The 20960-nt window shown below is 37.1% G+C and overlaps 4 protein-coding genes across 4 annotated transcripts in view; 2 read left to right on the top strand and 2 right to left on the bottom strand.

Moving 5' to 3' along the window:
* Positions 1 to 560: 560 nt before the first annotated feature.
* On the bottom strand, positions 561 to 4597 carry LOC112046875 (heme oxygenase 1). Its single transcript, XM_024083704.2, has 4 exons — positions 4275 to 4597; positions 3328 to 3460; positions 2180 to 2391; positions 561 to 1355 (listed from the first exon to the last, which is right to left on the bottom strand). The coding sequence occupies exons 1-4, from the start codon at positions 4372 to 4374 to the stop codon at positions 1066 to 1068; spliced, it is 735 nt and encodes a 244-aa protein (XP_023939472.1). The 5' UTR covers positions 4375 to 4597; the 3' UTR covers positions 561 to 1065.
* A 699-nt stretch (positions 4598 to 5296) lies between these two features.
* On the top strand, positions 5297 to 13036 carry LOC112046856 (S-methyl-5'-thioadenosine phosphorylase). Its single transcript, XM_024083682.2, has 8 exons — positions 5297 to 5510; positions 8110 to 8285; positions 8948 to 9085; positions 9378 to 9557; positions 10543 to 10618; positions 11082 to 11168; positions 11815 to 11937; positions 12900 to 13036. The coding sequence occupies exons 1-8, from the start codon at positions 5484 to 5486 to the stop codon at positions 12933 to 12935; spliced, it is 843 nt and encodes a 280-aa protein (XP_023939450.1). The 5' UTR covers positions 5297 to 5483; the 3' UTR covers positions 12936 to 13036.
* Positions 5632 to 7294, top strand: LOC112046868 (cytochrome c oxidase assembly factor 7 homolog). Its single transcript, XM_024083691.2, has 2 exons — positions 5632 to 6176; positions 6831 to 7294. Exons 1-2 carry the CDS (start codon positions 5792 to 5794, stop codon positions 7190 to 7192), a joined length of 747 nt encoding a protein of 248 aa, XP_023939459.1. The 5' UTR covers positions 5632 to 5791; the 3' UTR covers positions 7193 to 7294.
* Positions 13032 to 20960, bottom strand: part of LOC112047441 (transcriptional repressor p66-alpha) — a 25557-nt gene continuing 17628 nt past the window's right edge. Inside the window, exons 15-20 of the mRNA XM_052888820.1 lie at positions 20195 to 20283; positions 19758 to 19807; positions 18762 to 18849; positions 17790 to 17921; positions 17192 to 17323; positions 13032 to 15871 (exon numbers count right to left, since the gene is read on the bottom strand). Coding sequence (XP_052744780.1) covers positions 17196 to 17323; positions 17790 to 17921; positions 18762 to 18849; positions 19758 to 19807; positions 20195 to 20283 — 487 coding nt within the window. The 3' untranslated portion in view covers positions 13032 to 15871; positions 17192 to 17195. The remainder of the gene's footprint in view (positions 15872 to 17191; positions 17324 to 17789; positions 17922 to 18761; positions 18850 to 19757; positions 19808 to 20194; positions 20284 to 20960) is intronic.

The following is a 20960-nucleotide window of genomic DNA, read 5'->3' as shown; positions in this document are numbered from 1 at the left end:
AAACAACAAAGGAACATAAATAAATACATAAATAAGAGATTATCATTCATTATCATTATCAGTTGATGAATGTCCACTGATAGATGAGCATTAACATTAACCTTTTGTAAGAAAGGGAAACGGTCTAAACCCTTCTGAACCTGAGACCTAAACACCAGCATCCACTCGCTGACCATCCTGCAAACCATTTTATGTCCATTATTTTAGTGTGAGTCAACCAACAATGCTTTCCAGTGTGGGGTTACTTATTGGCTTTTTAAATTATAGTTCTAAAAATGAGACACATCATTGGTGTGCAGTGATTAGAATTTTCTTTGAATCACTGGGCCCTAGGTGGAAATAACGTTATTATAATTAATGGATTAGACCACTGGTAAACTAGGTCAAGTTCTATATCCTCTTTTACGAGAAACAAAATCCAGGATATAAAGTTTGGTTTTTCTCAAAATCTTTATTTAAAAAACCTATTTGACACTTCAAGAAAGTGGTAATTGAAATGGAAGCAGCGGAACTATATAATAATATTGCAACTAAAAGGTAAGTGTTACAGAAAAACACCAAATATTTTATATTTTATTCAGTCTTATTTATAACAATTTTTACTATATAATACTATAGTATTTAAACATCTACATAATTTCACTTAAGTATATTTATTTATTTTTTCTATATTATGTCAATAACAAAAATGAATATTTATTAATTAAAAACGTTTTATGCTGAACATCTGATCTGATCTTTAATTGAAATGATATTTAAGCATTAGTAAAAAAAAGTAAAAAGTTTTACTACTTAACACTTTTATACAAAGCAGTGTACTTTTTTTAAAAGGATTTCTTAATATAAATACTAACTATAGTTTTGCCAGGATTTTTTTAGGAAACTTACAATATATTTTTAATGTAAGTACTGAATTGGTTAAAAACACTTTTCATCCATTAAACAGATGGACCTAATACAGTTTTGTATAAATATTCGATTATTAATGAAAACAATACAATTTAACTTGTTCAAAATACTAACTAAAGACATAATATCACAAACCAAACAAATTCCAAAAAATGATCATTTATGCCATTTGTAAGCCAACATGACACCAGCAATAACTAGAAGTACAGCTGACGTTTTATACAACATATTGCAAAGAACTTTATTTTGACCTCCAACAGAGTTGACAATTAAGTTGTTCATCAAAAACACTTGATTGCTCTCTTCTATAAATGCTTGCTTTTCATCTTCAGACATCTTGCTCGCAATTTCATTCATTGCTTGGCGGAAATCTTTTTTCATTTGTGGTATATCCACACCAGTGAAATCAGTAACTTTGTCAACATATTTCACCTGCCCATTATTATCTACAAAAGCAAAGTTATTAGATAGTACTAATGAAGTATATAAGGTTGATTGGAGGAAAAAATGTCCAGACGGAGATCTACTTAATGGATGGCAGCAAACATGAGAAAACTAGTCATAGTGTTTCAACACAACCAACTATCAAAACTGTGATGCAACCTTCCTAGCATCAAACATTGTAGCAACCACAGCCACTCTACCAAGGTTGCTTTTAAAAGATCACCCATTTTTCATTCATTGCTGCTGAATGAAAAACTGAATTTGGATATGATGTGGGGCCCATCATATCCAAATTCAGCTTTCTCTGTTCATTTGCATTTCTAAGCCAATTTTTCTTTTCTCTGTAAATTACTGGGCCCAGAATGGTTGGTCTCATTTACCACATAATTACTTCTGGGTAATCCAAAAAATGTGTAGTCTATTTAATAGACAACAGGCTTTAGTAGTCTATTTAATAGACAATAGACTTTAGTAGTCATGTTGTAGACAATAAACTTTACATCATTATCAGTATCCACGGACCAGGCCTTCTTCCTTAATGTGACTTAGAGTATTGACCAGCACCACCACACCCCACCAATGCAGATATGTGGCCTTGAGTGATAATGTAAGACTCTGTCATGATCGCTACCATCAGATGGTAATGATAATGATGGGCCAACTCCTTAACTACTAACTTGCCAAATCAGACTGCCAGGGATATTTTTTTTATATTTGTATCAAATTTTGACAAAAAGCTCAGTATTTCATAGTCACAGAAAAATTATATGAACCCATGACCTCAATACCCAAAGCCACAAAGCCTAAGACACTAGAGTTTACTTACTTTCACCAAATACATTTCTTTTCTTAGCCAGAATCTGTCCTCCACTTAGCAACCCAAGATAGAGATGGTAAACATATGCCATCAGCAACTGTGGGTTCTCTCGCTCAAGGTTCTGGAGGTGCTCCAGATAGTTCTCTAGAGCAAGAGACTTAGGTATTGACTTCCAGTTAGCGCCCAAGTAGTGACAGAGATCTTCTTCAAATGCTTGTTTTCTAAAAAAGAAATAAATATGAGTAAGTATTTAAGCAACTCTTGCAGTCTGTTAAAAAAGACTGCAAAACAAGATTGATTTCAAGTAGAATTTGTAGATGTTGTAGGGGCACTCCCAGGGGATCATTCACCCGCTGAGTGTCAAATTATTAAACAAATGGAGGTTAAATTCAACACTCAAAACAGCTAAATAATCCCCTGGGGGTGCCCCTACAATGTCTATGAATTCCACTAAGTCAATCTAATCTGGAAATTCTATTCAGGAGTGGTAAGATGACAAATCAAACCTCTAAACTGAATGAATTGAATAAGTGTGTATAAACTGAATGAGCATTATTACTTCAAATACAGACTCACAGTCACAATTAAACACATGTCTGTTTTTCATACCTTACGACTACATCAAAAGCTAAATGGACTTCCCAGAAAAGATTGACTATAATAAATTCAATTTCACAGTATGGAAATGACACATTTTATGATACACATTTGAGATAGCTTCCAATCTGAAAATGCCAAGATATAAATTAGAAAGGTCATCATGAAATCTCAAAAACCACTGGACATACAAGGATGAAATTTGGCAGGGAGGTAGTTTATAGTAGGTATCCACTAAGAAAGGATTTGGCAAAAGGGTCATGTTAAGGAGGTCTAAGAGCAGCCAAAGTTGCGGGTGTTTGCTAGTTACTAGATACATTTGTGAGTTCAATATACCTGTGACTACATTTCAATTTTGTAAATGAAGCATTTTTCAAAAGCAGCTCTTCTTAATACTGAACCTAAAACTTTTAAGTAACTATTTTTGTCGCCAACCTGAGACTTAAAAATGAAAATTTAAGCAGTAGGAACAGCCTAACAACTAGTTAGTACACCAAATAATGATTAAATTAAGATACAGTAAGTGCATATTAATATACTACATCAATTATTTTGCTTACCTGTATAATATCTTGTGAACAAAAAGTTTGTCATAGTCAGACATATTCAACCTGTTTTTGGCATCTTCAAGGAATGCAAAAATGTGGTAAAACACAAATAGGCCTCCACCCCATACTGTTTCATCTCTTAGAGCTGAAGAATGAAAAATAATAGATTGTATTATAATATTTAATTAAACATATTTCCTCCTATAATTTTTTCACAGTTGAATAAAGAAACCCGTAATATTTTTATAAGCTAGTTTGGGGTGTTTTTATTAAAATGTATATAATATTTTAAAAGTTAGTGTGAATAAAGTTACTTGATAATTTTTTGTTTATATCAGAGTGTGATTTCAGTTTTATACCAAACTATTGACCTGTCAGTGTTAATATAAATTCTCTTGCAAATGTATATGTTTGTTTATCACTCGATGGTAACTTTCTTTTGTAGAGAACAAAATAAATCATATAATTATGTTGTTGCTAGCTATTGATCTCCTATTAAAAAGTGGATGCACAATCGGCGACCGAAAAACGTCCCCACTCAATTAGTGTAAAATACAACTTCTTGGCACTCAATTCCAATAGTCATTTGCAAATTCAACCTTAATCTCAATGCTTAAGGTTGAATTTGCTCTGAATTTGGGATTTTATTGAATATTGGACTATATTTAAAAGCATTTAGGTATAATTTTCTTTACCAATAATTCTAAAACCGACAAAGCAAAATTGGCCACTTTAAGTGAAATTTTCTACATGATTGTATGTCCTTTTATTCAATCAACTCAATGGTCAGGAGTCTCAATGGAGGTCAATGTTACTAGCCCCAATAGTTAACACAGTGTATTGAAATATAACCGCCTATTTATGAAGACAAGACCAGACAATTTATGAAGATTGAAGGTACAATCAGCTCCTGCTGAGTTTGTCAATTGTCAATAGGATTTATAAAAGTAAAAACTTACAAAAGGCGAATTTCGCATTTACGAGAGCATCGCTCACTGAATGAATTTTCCTTGTAGCTTTTCTCATGCGCGTAGTAAATAACTCTTCATTGATAGACATTGTAGTTGTTCTCTGTTGAGTTGAATTGAATTGTTGGTTGAATATTTTTTTCACAAGCAAGAATTATGAAGTTATTCATATAATTATCACAATAGATTTAATGATTGACTAATGACTTAGTGAAAAATAATTAGTCGTTTCAATGACTAAGCTTTTTTAATTAATGAAAATAATTATTGATCTACAATCTTCTTTGAATACCTATTGTTTTGGAATCTGTCAATGACAATTGACATTTGACAAGTGATTAGACACTTATCCATCATCATACACAGAGACATCCTATAACAAAGGAACATATTTACTCAATATTAGAGTTATATTCTTTGGACATGACCAAATATAGTTATCATTAGGCTATTAATTAAATATTCTTTATTTAATAATGCCAAATAATTATTTTATTATATTTATAATAATTTGAATTTAGTTTACAGGCTTACAGTATCCTAATTCATAAACCACATTCTGTGCGTTTACTTCTCAGACCAATTAAAGAAGGACCAGTGTTGCACCCATATTCACGAACAAAATTGTCTGTCATTTTCCGAACAAAACGAGCTTGGATTTGGTACACATCCTATACTAAACTAGAAGTTTTTGCCCGTTTTTACACCATTCAACTACATAAAATGTATTTTTAAGCAGCTCTTTAACCGACGAATTCAATTACAACTACGAAACATCGATTCTTTGTAGACAGTTTTTATAATAGCGTTAGATCGTTGATCATATACTTTGGCAGAAAAGTAACGTCTAGCGAGGCAGGTCCTGTATAATAATTGGTCTGAGGTTTACTGCCCCAGGAGCCAAAGATTTTTTAATTTTAACTAATAGACTTGGTAATAAAATAATAAAAAGATAACAGAGTCTGTGGTAGATATACATAATTTTGTATCCTAATCTTTTTATCTTTGTTAATTAGTTAATTTATAATCTGTGGCGGATGGTTCTGTGCGGTGGATTTTGAGTTATTTTAGAAAATAATATTTAATTATTTTAAAATAAAACCACTATTTCCAGCTTTGGATATTGTTTAACAGGTGTTTGGTGTTGCTCAAAAATATACTTAAAACTTACAATTAATTATTTTTTAAAATAAAGAAGTTATGGCTGATAAAAAAAATTTAGTAAAGGTAGGTATTTCGTATAAATTTTTTCTTTAAGATTATTTATGTGGTTTATTAAAAAAATAACTATTTATCATGTTAGATGATTATAATTCTCATCTTATTATTACGATTTCAAATTTTATAGATTGCGATAACATTTTTTATGAAGCTGGGTTTGTTTACAAAATGATAAGCGACAAAAACGTTATCATTCGTCATTTTGACATTTGCTAGTCTTTTAGAAGTGTTATCTAACCTACAATTTTGTGTATCGATAAAATTAAATTACGAAATAAGTAATAACCATGTCGTATGACCTAAAACGGGAAGAGGAAGTTAAACAATTCACGGAGAACCTCGGTATCGAGTATCGATTCGGTTGTTACCAAGAAAAAAAGCCGGAGGTTTGCCACCTACTAGCCGATTATTTGGAAGCGATCAAGAAAGACTATAAAAAAGCTGCGACGGTTTATAAAAGCAACTGCGATGATTACAATTACTCGAAATCGTGTTTGAAATACGGGAACTACGCGATGATGGGGCGGGGTCGGGACAGTGCCGATCAGAATGAAGCGCTCAAGTATTTTGAGAAGGGGTGTGAGCTGAACGACCCTGTGTCGTGTCTGCACGCCGGTGTGATGCTCACGGCGACCGGCCCCGGGACAACTGTGCAGCGAGATGTGCCTAAAGGTAAGAGAGCCAGATTATTCACAGGAGATTACAGTAAAACTGACTGTAAATATTCTTTTTAAATTTTCCTGTAGAACTTGTTAAATTGCCTTGACTACATGCCTTTTTACGGTCTTGATTAGGTGATTACTATTGCTGAAAGTAGTTTTAATCTTTATTCTGTAATAGCAGACGCCCACGACTTTGTCCAATCCAGCCCTATCAAATAATCCTTAGGGGATACCTGTTAACTATAAACTGTCTCTCTGTCAAATTTCAGCTTTGTACATCAAGCAGATTTTGTGATGACTTTTGCTTTTATATATTAAAATAGTGCATAAATCTTGAAAATAATAAAATTATGAATTATGAAATTGTAAAATTCAAACTTAAAACGGGGTTTGGGTTTTCTATTCTATTTTAATCGATTATTACTATTGCTCCAAGGTCCCATTTACATATACAAATATTCATTTTGATCGGTTCAGCCGTTTAGCCGTGAAAAGGTAGCAGTCAGACAGACAGACAGACAGACTTACTTCTCATTACAATATTAGTATAGATTTCCTATACTGTCCTATATTATATTGTGTAAGCTGTTATTTATTAATAGCTTGCTGTTTATTAATATACTTGAGTTTTTTAATAGCATTCATTTGTTATATAAAATTTCAGGATACAACTATCTCAAGAAGAGCTGTGACCAGAATGATGACAAGGCATGCCATTATTTGGCTGGGATGTATCTGACTGGTGTACCTAAAAACCCTAAAGAATACAACCCTCATAACCCAGAGAAAAATGCCAACATTGACTTCCTTATCAGACCTGATATGAAGCAAGCATTTAAACTTGCTTTGAAGGGATGTGAACTTGGTAACATTTATGCATGTGCAAATGTAAGTTTGATGTACAAAAAAGGTGATGGAGTTGAACAAAATCTTGATGAGTCAAAACGGTACTTCCAAATTGCACAGACCCTCCAAAAAGGTCATGAGACAGGACAAACTCTACAATTCCAGCAAGGTCTTTCATAAGGAACCATAGATAATCTTTTAATTTATTGTGTGTGACTATCATTGTTTGCAACATAATATTGTAATTTTATTGAAGTCAAATAATAAAGCTGTGTAGTATTATTTGCTTTTTATTTCATTAGCCATATCTTGCAATATCACTCATAGTTTTCCAAAAAAATAAAGAGAATGTTTTTTATAATTGAGCATTTAAAACCTAAAAGTTGTTCTGATTTGTAAGCTCACAGTACACAGTAAGTGGAGTTAAATAAAAATGATTTAATTTGGATTTGGATAAAGAATTATTACTTATTTGAAATAAACAAATTACCCTTCCATACACATAAACATCTTCAGATTAGAAAGGTTCCATTTCTCATGTAACTTAAGGATCAGACTTTTTTGTATTCATAATACATATAGAATTGCTCAATAGATTGAATGAGGCCTATGATTATTGACCTTTGATATCATCAATTCCAATTATTCATTGTGAAATGTGAAGTAGATTTAGTTCATAAAGAATGGTGATGTTGAAGACAGTTTCATTAACTATTTTTATTGAGTTGGTGCACGATAGAGCGACAAATATCAAAGCATTCCATGAATTCACAGTGAGGTTGCCAATTTTTAGCCAATACACTCCGGGTCTTCTGACCCATAGATTTACGAGTTGGTACAAGTTTTGACCCCGTTCCTATATTATGACATGTCAACAATCACCTCTGCTTATGTTGTTCTCCCTGCTCCATTCAATACCTTGCTGCAGTTCTAGTGAGGCCAAGATTTTCATAAAAGGCATTTTGCTGGTATGCCTGTTGTACCACATATAAACTACATATACACCACACCACAGATAGCCATTTTCAGTTCATAATATTTGTTCACTTTTATTGTATTGTCCTGAAATTAAAAACAATATTTATCAAAAAATACAGATTGGCATCATAGGAGGGTCAGGGTTAGACGATCCGAATCTGTTTGAGAACCCTGTGGAGAGAGATGTGACCACACCATTTGGGAAACCTTCAGATGTGCTGTTGGAAGGGTTCATCAAGGGCGTCCCTTGCGTCCTGTTGGCGAGACACGGTAGGAAACATCAGCTTCAGCCATGGTAGGTATTATCATATAAGAATATATTTGTGTAGAATTCAATAGTTGTAAAAAATAAACAATAGGTAACATACTGTTTATTTTTTAGAACTATTTAGTGGGATCTTTCTTTAATTTCCACAGGATTTGGGTGGAACTTCCTTGTTAGGACAGATTACCAGTATATATATAGTGGGACCTTAGGACATATTTTTGTATTTTGGTAAATGACTTTAACATACGTATGTGGGCTTTGTTGGACCAGTTATTAGTGATCATTCAAGTCCATGGGTTGGGTGATAAAATATAGAGCTTTTCTTTAAAAATTCTCAATGGCAGCTCTTGAGTTGTTTTAGATTTAAGGCTGAGTATTTTAAGCTGTCGATTATAATAAATAATATTGTTTGTTGTTTGTAATCATTACCAACAGAGTCACATTTATCTCTCTGAAGTAAAACTTCTTCAAAAAATAATAAACAAAGCGCCATCTATGAGCGTCAGGCATAACTGCATCACAAAAGGTTCGTTTCAAAGTTCTCTAAGAACACCATCTACTGGTATCATCAAGGTTCACCCGATTATGCTTTTCGTAACACTCCTCAAGTCAAGTGTGCTTAAAGAAGCTTTACTTCAAAATATTTCTTTTTGATATCTCTAAACCGTGTCGGTTGCGCGCGGTTGCAGCGACATCAACTACCGCGCCAACATGTGGGCGCTGCGGCAGGCGGGCTGCACGCACGTGCTCGCCACCACCGCCACCGGCTCGCTGGTGCACCACTACCAGCCGGGCGACCTCGTCGTGCTCGACGACTTCATTGATAGGTAGTTATACATACTACACGTTAAGTGCTTTAAACCCACACGATTATGGTAAAAATTCTGTCAAAAGTAAAATAATACATGCAACTTAATAATAATTAGTAGCAGATAGTAGTGCCATCTCTCGTGTCGGACTTACTTTACTTCACAAGCTCCTTACTAGTTTGTTCACAATTGTGCCCATAAAATACTAAATGTTGTATCATAGTTTAGCAATGTTACTATAGATGGCGCTTTTAGTTCATTTCCTAAGTCGAGCGGGCGTAAAGAAGTTTTACTATTTTTTATTTCTCAGAACATGGGGTCGTTCGTGCACGTTTTACGACCGCACTGAGGGCGGGCCGCGCGGCGTGTGCCACCTGCCCATGCGGCCCGCCTTCTGCGAGAGAGCACGCCGGGCGCTGCTGACGGCGGCGCGCGAGCACGGCCACGTGTGCCACGACACCGGCACCGCCGTCACTATACAGGGCCCGCGGTGAGTGCCAGTAGCCTACCCAAACATCTCCCACAGCGACCTCATCGCAAGCCCCGCCATCAGCCCCCCTAAACAGGTGGAAGCGCTGATGGCCGGGCTCACAATATACTTACAGGGCCAAGGACCAGTGGCGGCCATCCAAGCAGGGATGGCTGCTGTAAGGGCCAGGCTTAATAAAACGCAGGTTTACTTGTTAAAAACGGCTTAAAACGGGAACGTACGTGGTGACAGTTAGGCACTTGGCGTAAAAGTCGGTTTGTACATTTAAAAGGCTGTCAAAGTATGACGTACGCTGTCACTGTATACGCTCCGTTTTGCCTCTTTATTATAAGGCACAGATTCATTAACAATAATGCCATTTGCGTCGCTAACTTCGGCACGTTGTAAACTAATCCGATGCTGCCCCGACGCAGGATAGCGAGAAATCGCAGTCCGGGGGGGGTCATCGGAGTTTTAGAACAACAAACCTTTAGGCTGAAAAGTCTCAACCCCGGGAGGGGTTGGAAGAAAACACCGGGGGAGCAAGATCCCCCGCGACACGCCCGGGCAAGGAGGCATTGCCTCGAGGCCCGTACCCCCGCCCCGTGCTACACGTGCCGAAGAAGACCCGACGTCTCGAGTGCCAGTCCATGCGGGGCAGCTCATTGCTTCTTGGGGATGCACTTACTACGACACCGGCGCCGTCATTCTCGTATATGAGGCTCGCAGTGAGTGGCGAAAAAAAAAAAAAAAGTGAGTGGCAACAGTCCCGTGGCGTGTGTCGTACAGGCCATCATCAATTAGTTATTACACTGTTGTGCTTACTTAGAAAGTAGAGGATTAATTTAAGATAAACTTTATTTTTTATCGCCTTGCAGCGAATGTAAACGGATAATCAAAGATCAACTTGGATAAAATAATCTACATTTTTTAAAAAAAATGGTCTTGCTAATATTTATACATTTCGTAACTTGCATAATCAACGCGCTTGTTTTGTCCCTCGCAGGTTTTCTAGCCGCGCCGAGAGCCTGATGCACCGAATGTGGGGCGGACATGTGGTCAATATGACCACAGTTCCAGAGGTAATTATACCTACTTCACATAATTATACTATACTATACCTACTTCACAGGATTTGTCAATAGGCTGTATAGGTAAATTGCCTAGGGGCGGCAGATTTCAAAGCGCTGACGCGATTTCAGAAAATAAAAGTCACCTAATAAGTTCACAATTTTCAAGCTCTTCTCTACATGGAACTGGAAGCAGAGATAATGAACACAATAAACTACGATGATATTATAGATGATTTTGATATTAATAAGTTTCTTAAAACAATTGTAATTTTTGTTTCTTGTTACGCTCTTTCTTAATGACAAATTCAGTCATTGATTTAACTTTAGTGCCATCCTTACTACAAAATGTTATTTTAGACAGACCTAGGAAGGCCGAATTAAAGGGGCCTACACTCATGAAAAATATAAATCTGGGACTGTTACTTCCCTAAAACCTTGTAAATAAACTTATGTAATAGTCTGTGCGCGTCAGGTGGTGCTGGCGAAGGAGGCGGGGCTGAGTTACGCGGCGGTGGCGCTCGTCACCGACTACGACTGCTGGCGGGAGAACGAACAGTCGGTCAGTACTTACTGCTATACTCTACGCCAGCGTTTCCCAGCCGTTTTCAATCACGGACCCCTAGGAAATCCAGCACAGTTTTTCACGGACCCCTTTTTTCTGTTTATTTAATAAAATAAACAGAAAAAAAACAATAAAATATTTATTTTAGTTATTACAAACACAAAATAGGTACTTAGAACTGTTTTTTATCAATAATATGAAAAAAAAAAAATTTGAAGGTTGGTGTTGCTTTTTTGCAACTTAATCAGTGATATTTGGGTTGATGTTGCTTCTAAGTTATAATCTGAAGTCAGATGCTACTTGTAATTTGTTTCTACTTTTGTTTTTTGTACACAATAGAATACTTTTCACATACTTTAAATATTGAAAGGTCAGACCCTTTCAATATTCAAGTTAGTATTTCACTTAAGAAACATTAGCATTTATGTATGGTCCAGAGATGACACCGCGGACCCCCATACACGTACTTGCGGACCCCCAGGGGTACGCAGACCACAGGTTGGGAAACGATGCTCTACGCTATCCATGACTCATATGATGAGGTTTCACCTTAGTGTGTTTGCTTAGAATTTATCTATTTTGATATTCCTACTATTTTATTGGTGTAAGTTGTGGTATCATAAAAAAAAACGTTCATACGCAGGTATCGGTGAGCGAAGTACTGGAGATGTTCGCGCGGAACATCAAGAAAGCCATCGACGTCATAGTGGGTGCCGTGCAGATACTGGCGGCCGAGGAGGATTACTCGTACTTGGATGTTCATAAGGTAATGAGAATCTTCGGTGATATTGGCTTTGTGCACTATTGCCTCAATGACCTAGTACTTAGCTGAACAGGTTTGGGATCACAAGGTGAAATGACAATAAATACTGAGCTTTTTTTCTTCCAAAAATTCTGAGGCTAGCGTTAGGAAGATAGTTTTACACTACATACAAGCCGTCAGTCTCGGTGATTATCATTTACTGATTGAATGAATGAATGAAATATACTTTATTGTACACCAAAAATAATACTTACAGGCAAGAAATTAACTTAAAAACTAATGTACAATTGGCGGCCTTATCGCTAATGAGCGATCTCTTCCAGACAACCAATCGAAAAAGAGAAAATAAATACAAGGAATAATGCATAATGACGGGTGTACACATAAAAAGAAAAGTAGGAGATACATTACACTTATATAATAATATATTAAATCAAAATCAATATATTTATATATATATATATGAACACATACGAATACATACCAACAATTACATATATACCTAAATAAATAAGGATACATACAAATAAATATATACATATATAGCATAAGCATACATACGAAATGTATTTAAATAATTTAGATTGTGATCGTTAGTCGAACATTTTTAAAGTAAAACGTCTTTACGCACGCTTGTCTTGGGGATATTGGTGAATGCGTTACGAAAAGTGTAATGTGGCGTGACTTTTAATATGCGTGCCATCTACAGGCATACTCAAAGTGTTTGCTATTTTAAACTTCCAGTAGATGGCGTTCTTAGAGAACCTCGAAACGATCCCCTTTTGTACACTTCAAGAACCTGATGCGATGCAGTTACTCATAGATGGCGCTGTTTTTATTTTTAGCACACTACTTTTAATATATACTTTTGCCCTCGGACATTGATTGAAATGATATGTATATTTTTTTGTAATCATTGCTGATATTTTCTCTTTTAATTTTTAATAAAAAATCTCTTGTTTTAGGAACTAGTCGAGTCAGCAGTGATGCTCAAAGAGTAGATCAAGCATTTCCAAAGAACAACAAGAATTTAAAAATAGTTTTAAGTGAAAATGTATTTACCAAATCATGTGTATTCCCAAAATAAAACACATAAACTGCGTACTGTATTTATTGAAGTACTTAGAAATCCACATATAAAATGACGAAATTGATCTTATCAAGTATCACTACACTAGCGGCACGTTCACAACGAGTTTATTTTTCTTGCATACAGTAGACAATATTTTATCGTACACATGTAAAACAAAAAATCAATATAAAATATTAAATAAAATCCATAAAAAATATTTCATTTCCTTCTATACTCAATTGTAACGGATACTTAAAACTAAACAGTTTGAACACAATATAGCATCTTCATTCATATATCATTAAAATAATTGCATGCATATGATGATTCATCTAAGAAAATACTTGATTTCGAATATCCATGTATAGGCAGGGTCGAGTGCAAAAGCTAGTAATCAAAAAACCTCGCATTCCTACCCAGCCAACAAGTCAAGAAAATGATAAATGTAAAAAATCATCTTTTCGATAAAATTTCATATACAATATACCGAAAAATACTAGTCTGAACGTAGCCTTACAAATTTCTTAAAGCTAACTTCACTTTGCTAAAATTACGTATCTTGTGCTCTATAATAATTATTATTTATAACGCGACAAAGAAAACTGAAATTCATACAACTAGCTTTCGTTAAAACCAAACCCGAAAAATCGTACACTAATCATCTATGTTGTTTAGGGCCTGCGCACACCAAGGTAGCTCTCGGGCGTTGTTTTTATTCTTCAAAATACTGAATACAAGCAAATCTAAAATGGGCGCCAAGAGACAACAAGATAATTTTGTCTACGTATCGCTTCCTCTTTGTCATTGTCTCATGGCGCGCATAATTCTCAAAAAAAAATGACAGAATCATATCTACGAGGACTTTTAATATGATTTTTTTAATACAAGATAGTTTAAACTAGGGCCTCCTGTGATTGGTATATTTAAAACATTCGCCGGCAATAGCAAAGGCAATCTTATTACCTGTTACTACTAGTCGGTGGCATGTTTTACAGGATATTATTTTACCTTTATTGTTTCTCGAGCATAGTCCCAAGTCTGCGCAGGCCCTAAGGTGAATTTTATTAAGTATGCTTCATACAAATAGTTAATCAGTTAACAAGTCAACATGTAATTCAAGAGATTCTAGGTTCAAATTAACAACCGTCGAACTATTAGAATGTAATATGACATACTTTATCGCTTGATTGAAGAGAAAAGGGAATTATAATTCATGTTTAAACTTACCTATGTATTCCTAACCTAAATATCTATACTTACATAAATGAAAAAAGTGGATGTTGTCGGGCCCACTTTGGGCAGTGGGATATAGTTTCTTTTATGGAACTCTGAGAGCGTTGGCAAGGAATTTCAACTAAAGGATAAAAAATATCTCAGTGATACCTTCTTTGCCTTGTCAAAAAGGTACCAAAATATCTTAAAAGAAAAGTCCATACACACTTCCAAGGGCCTATCCTGCCTATTCATACCATGAGTGATCTTGAATGGACTGTATTTTCAGAAGCCTGCAGTGTGGTCAAAATTCAGGCCTCTGAGAACACGCAATCTCTCTCTACATTGTAATTTACCATCGGATTATGGGATTGAAGGAAACAGTTGACTAGTCTCAGCATGTAATTGTCTGTGATCGAAATTCAGTCCAAGTACTTGAGATATGATTTCCTAAGAGGATTATCAATTCGATCGATCAGTTTCGTCTACAGTGCCCCAACAACACAACATCAGAGTTTCTTGTGAAGAATTTTATACATTAACATCTATTTAGAAATTTACGAAGCACCTTATAAAATTCACCTTGAGGCTAAAAACCACGATAGGAATTCATGACATTATATCGTACTTATTTGCTATGTAGGCAATCGATTTATTTCGATCAGCCATGGTTATGAGGTCTGAAATGAGTCACAAACCCTGGTAATGAGTATATTTTTTGTGAGCAAGACATGTTCGGGAATCGCATAGTTTTAGTTTAAAGTTAAAGAATTCACATGTTTATCATATCAGCGCTTTAAAATAAAATATTAAAGAGCCAGTAAGTAAAATGGACCTTATGCACTTTCTAGTAGACTTAGTGGAATCTCTAGTAGAATTACTTAAAAATATATATAAAATGCGGTGTAATTCCTGAGAAAATAGGTGCATCCTACAATATTTCCTCATAACTTTTCGGTTTGTTGAGATTAGACACTCTGATCTTTGTTTCTGAAAATTATTGAAAGTTCATACGATACGAAATTGTTTTCAAAAATTCTTAGCGTGATTCTTTAGCCTTTATTCCGCCGACCACTGCATCAGCCGCATCAAACTAATAAAAAATAATAATATTTTTTTATTAGACTTAATTGTTTTTCGAGGTACCATCGGTAATATTTTTGAAAGTATTTTTTAATATCTCCAAATCATTGTCAAGTTATAGCTTTCGCGTTCTCACCAGGAGTGCTTAAATGCGACCAACGAGAAAATGTCGTGAAGAGAAATGGACAAATGGCGGTGCAACCGGAAATACTGCTGTCTCTTTCATTGCGTTGGGACGAAAGACTTTGACAACTCCGCCTACTATTTCTTTTCACTTGATCGCATGTTAGCACTTCAGATAATCTGTAACGATGCAGTCTTAGTTAACTTGTAACAGTTTTATTTCTTCCATTATTCTTGAAATTTCATATTCACAAAGTCACCAACCGAAAATAAAAACCGGGACTATCGGCAATTCACCACACATTACATAGAGGTTTGATGCAGTGGGCGGACATCTTTATTCATCAATATCGTATTTCATCCTATCTATATTAGGTGTAGTGTAAAATTAAACTAAACTTAATTCTTCAAATGCTCTTCATGTTTTTCTTTTCTCCAAAACTGAACCTGCAAAGATTTAAATTGACTTTACTTTGTGGGGTAACCTCTAGATCTTATGAATTAATTTCGAAAATTTGACCATTGGAAATTTACATTATTTGTGATGGTCAGCCGACTAATATTATAAACGCGAAAGTTTGTATGGATGTTAGTTACTTTCTAACGCCGCAACTACTAAACCGATTTGGCTGAAATTTAAAATGAAGATTTAACACATAGGCTACTCTTTGCCCTGAATTGCATGGTTTCTCGAGATTAATAACAATCTAATAATTCTCTTTAACGCCGCGAATCGTGATTATTAACCGATTTAGCTTAAATTTGTAATGAAAATAGGTTATGTACTCGATTAACACATAAGTTGTCCCGAAAGAAACCATGGTTTCTGCGGGATTTGCGAAAAACTGATTTGAATTATGGTATAAACTCTAACGCAAAAATTACTGGTTTGGCTGTTATTTGGAAAAAATGGGGAATCCAAAGTTTTAAGAAGAAAAAGTCGCGTGTATTAGCTAGTAGGCTATATTTTATCCCCGTATTCTCACGGGAACTACGCGAGTGAAACAGCGGGGAAGTCGAAAATACGTATCGCACTTTTAGATTTATAGAGACCTAATTCAAAATTTAAATTGTGCGTTTCAGTCATAGATTGACTTACAATGAATATACCCATCGTCTGTTAATAAAACATAGGCGTATTTTCGTGTAAAAGGAGGTACGCGCATTTTTGGGTCTATCACGATCTATCAAAAGTGGAAGTTGTTTGGGAGCAAATTGAAAAAATTTTTAGCACTTAATAAAATAGAAACGAGTGAAGAAAAAAGGGCCGTGTTAATAACCCACCTATCGGATGACGCGTATAGATTGCTGATCAACTTGGTGCATCCGGGTAACGTAGAAGAAACCGAATACGATGTGTTAATTAACTTTTAATAAGCATTTCTTGCCGCGACGATCTACGTTTGTTTGTTAAATATATAGCCTTCCTCGATAAATGGGCTATCTAACACTGAAAGAATTTTTCAAATCGGACCAGTAATTTTTGGGATTAGCGCGTTCAATCAATAAAACAAACTCTTCAGCTTTATAATACTAGTATAAATTAAAAAATATGCAATTGCCATCCATTTTCTTTAAAATGTCGTGACATACGAATCTAATTTTCACTGTTTTCCAATAACTTGATTTTTTGCATTACGTCTCTATATTTCTAAAGGTGTTGTAAGTCTTTCTTGTCACGATATATATAGTCTCGCCTGTACGCCGTCGCATCGGCCAGCGAGAGTGCACCGGTGTGCGTTCACTTGTGCACTGTCTCCTGTGTACCTGGTCAGTTCTTGGTCCAGGGGTTGCGCGTGTGCTGGCCGGGGATCATGTCGAGCAGGTACTGGCGCTGCGCCTCCGCCACGCGCTGCATCTCCGCCGCCATCGCCGCGCTGCCGCCGCTGTTCTTGCCCGCTGGAACAGTACACCCAACAAAATACTGGCTTGCAAGTGCTCAAGAGAATATCACTCATTCTTTTATTATTCCACTGTTTTTTTCTTTTACTCTTTACAAGTTAGCCCTTGACTACAATCTCACCCGATAATAAGTGATGATGCAATCTAGGAAGTGGGCTAACTTGTTAGGAATAGCATAAAATCCGGTGTGGATTTCATCCTATTCCTAACAAATTTTCGGTTTTTACACGACGTCGTACCGGAATGCTAAATCGCTTGACGGTACGTCTTTGTTACTAGCTGAATACAGAGCTGATTACACAGCCGAAGCCCACCAGCCCAGACCTGGACCAATTAAGAAAACCTCAATCAGCCAAGCCGGGGATCGAACCACGGAACTCCGTCTTGTAAATCCACCGCGTTTACCGCTGCGCCGGAGAGAAAATTTATGTGTGTGTAACTGGTATATAGGCGGTGTACATACATCGCTTGCCCAGCGCGTTGGCTTGCTGCGCCAGCGCCAGCTGGTAGGTGTACAGCAGCGGAGAGAACTGCATCATGGCCGCCGCCGCCGCCGCCGGCGACATGGCGCCGCTGCTGCCCGCGCCGCTCAGACCTGCCACCAGATACACGGTCAACGACATCATGATGATGATGATGATGATGATGATAATGATGAAGTGGTGGTGATAATGATGATGATGATTATGATGTTGTGGTGGTGGTGGTGATGATGATGATAATGATGTGGTGGTGGTAATGATGATGATGATGTGGTGGTGGTAATGATGATGATGATGTGGTGGTGGTGGTGGCGGTGGTGGTGGTGGTGATGGTGATGATGATGATGATGATGATGATGATGATCATGATCATGATCATGATGATGATGATGGTGATAATGATGATGACGATGATGATAAGATGATGATTATGATTGACTTCATACTTTTTTTTGGGAAGATTGAAAAATATCCGCTATATGGCAGCACATGTAGGGGGGAAATATTACAAGTACGTTGCAAATTCTCTGTCCTTAACAATACACAATACATAATTCTAATGGAATTAACGGAAAATCATGCACCTGGACTATTTAGGAATTGAAGAATGTATTGCAAATGGTATAGATAAAAAATAATTTGATTAAAGTCAATAGAGAATTCAATACATAATATTTAAAATCCACAGGTGTCTCCTCGTGCGGTTTTTTTTCAATCTTCCAAGGAAAAGGTGAAATAATGGCCAACGGTATTAAAAGACATGAAACTTTGCAGATACTAAAGATAATAAAACTTCGTTGGCATTTTTTTGCCATTTTTGCGTGTTTATATGGAAGTTTGTTTTAAAAATACATTTCGAAATATAACAATGTAACAAACAATGTAACAATGGGAATATTTGTCATATTATAAAATATATGGCAAATATATTTTTTTTTTTTTTTTAAATGTACCTCTAAGCAGCTGGTGCTGCAAGGCCTGCATGGCCGCAGCGCTCTGCTGCTCGAAGGCCATCTGAGCTGCCGCCGCCGCCGCCAGTTGCTGCAAACATACGGTTTTTTTTTTAATTCTTTACAAGTTAGCCCTTGACTACAATCTCACCTGATGGTAAGTGATGATGCAATCTAATATGGAAGCGGGCTAACTTGTTATGAGGATGAAAATCCACACCCCTTTCGGTTTCTACACGGCATCGTACCGGAACGCTAAATCGCTTGGTGGTACGTCTTTGCCGGTAGGGTGGTAACTAGCCACGGCGGAAGCCTCACCAACCAGACCTGGACCAATTAATAAAATCTCAATCTGCCCGGCCGGGGATCGAACCCAGGACCTCCGTCTTGTAAATCCACCGCGCATACCACTGCGCCACGGAGGCCGTCGATTACACTTACAGCTAGCTTCATTCTGTATGTCTGTCTGTAACACTGTAGAACTTTAAGGATTGAACCAATTTGGATATGTTTTATGTCAGAAATAAAAAAATTACATTGTAGCACACCACACTGAGTTAAAAAAAGCGGCCAAGTTCGAGTCGGACTCGGTTTTGAAGTGATAACTTCTTATGGGAAGGTAAACCGCTTCGTAACGTTACGCGTTACGGCCGTAGAAAAAGTATTGCATGACACTGCACGTAATTAGCCATTGTAGCACTTATGCTATATAAAATCTATAAAAATAACACGTGCTGCAATAGGCCTTATTACATGACAGCGGCATAAATAACTATTACTCGTAGCTTGGCAACTTCGTTCGTAACACTCCCGACGTCCCGCGCAGGCCGGGGGGCGTGTAGCGATGAATGAAAAACCCACGACTGATGCACCTCGCTTCCCCGCACGCACGATTTCACGCCCGCGCAATCTTTCCCCCCGTCGCCCGCATATCATGGGAGTGTCATCAACAAACATGCCAGACTATAGGCCTACATAAGTATACATGCATGCACAAACCTGATGCTGTTTGCTGCTGCTGCCTTGACTGCTGGTGGTGGACGACGAACCTTCAATTTGAAATCATCACATCATTCTATTATCTAATTGCCATTTTAAAACGAAACACGCATCATTCTTCTTTTATATTAATTGTCTTGTCAGATCGATGTCGTGACTGTGGTTTGCCTAAACAGCCAAAAACGCGAGGTTGTTGAAAAAAGAAAAAGAACTAGAAAGAGGGTAGATCGATTCTGCCCCTAACAGCTGATTTCACTTCGCATCTCGCAACTTCAGTCCCGTCGTGACCCATGCAACTGGGTCGAAATATCGACATTAAAAATCTTGTCGTTTTATCGTGGTATGTACCCGTTTAAATAATATTAACAATGAACAACCATTAATAAGCTTAAAATCATTAGTCTATAGTAGTATAGTAAGTGTGATATACAGTGTACCTTTACCTTTCTTGGCGGGCGGCTCCGCGTCGCGCGCGCGCTCCGAGTGGTGCCCGCGCAGCGACTCCGTGGAACTCAGGCTGCGGCTGCTGTACCACAAACCATTTCTTACAATGCCTTTTATTTTATTTCTTTTATTCTTTTGCCCTTGACTACATTCTCACCTGATGGTAAATGATGATGTCTTCTAAGTGGCAAGCGGGCTAACTTGTTAGGAGGATGAGAATCCACAAACCTTCCGGTTTCTACACGACATCGTACCGTAACGCTAAATCGCTTGGAGGTACGTCTTTGTCGGTAGGGTGGTACCTAGCCACAACCGAAGCCTCCCACCAGCCAAAAAAAACTGCCTTCAGTTAGTAAACTTGACTTGGGGAGTAAGAGCGGGGGCGCACGACGCGATGCGGTGTCGCTGCGTGGTGTTAGTTAGACATATCTGTGGCATGTCACATGATGCGTTCTGGCGCCGCACCGGATTTGCAACCACCGAGACGAGGCGAGGAGGGGTGAATGCGTTGCGATCGGAGCGGCACCGCTCAGTCGTCGATGCGTCACACCATTGCTTTATTAACAGACTGTGCAACGCTGCTACGGCGTCGTTGCGACATAACGTTGCGGCGCCGCATCGCTCGTGTGCCCCCGCTCTAAGTTGGTGAATGCGTTACGAAATGTGTTATCAAAATGACGTAAAGCTTCGAAAGCGCCATCTGTAGTAACACTGCTAAACTACGACTAAACACAAGTAAGCCCAGCGCCGAATCCGTAG

This window comes from Bicyclus anynana, chromosome 2 (genome assembly GCF_947172395.1).
Source record: "Bicyclus anynana chromosome 2, ilBicAnyn1.1, whole genome shotgun sequence".
NCBI lineage: Eukaryota > Metazoa > Arthropoda > Insecta > Lepidoptera > Nymphalidae > Bicyclus > Bicyclus anynana.
This window is presented reverse-complemented; position numbering and strand designations above follow the sequence as displayed.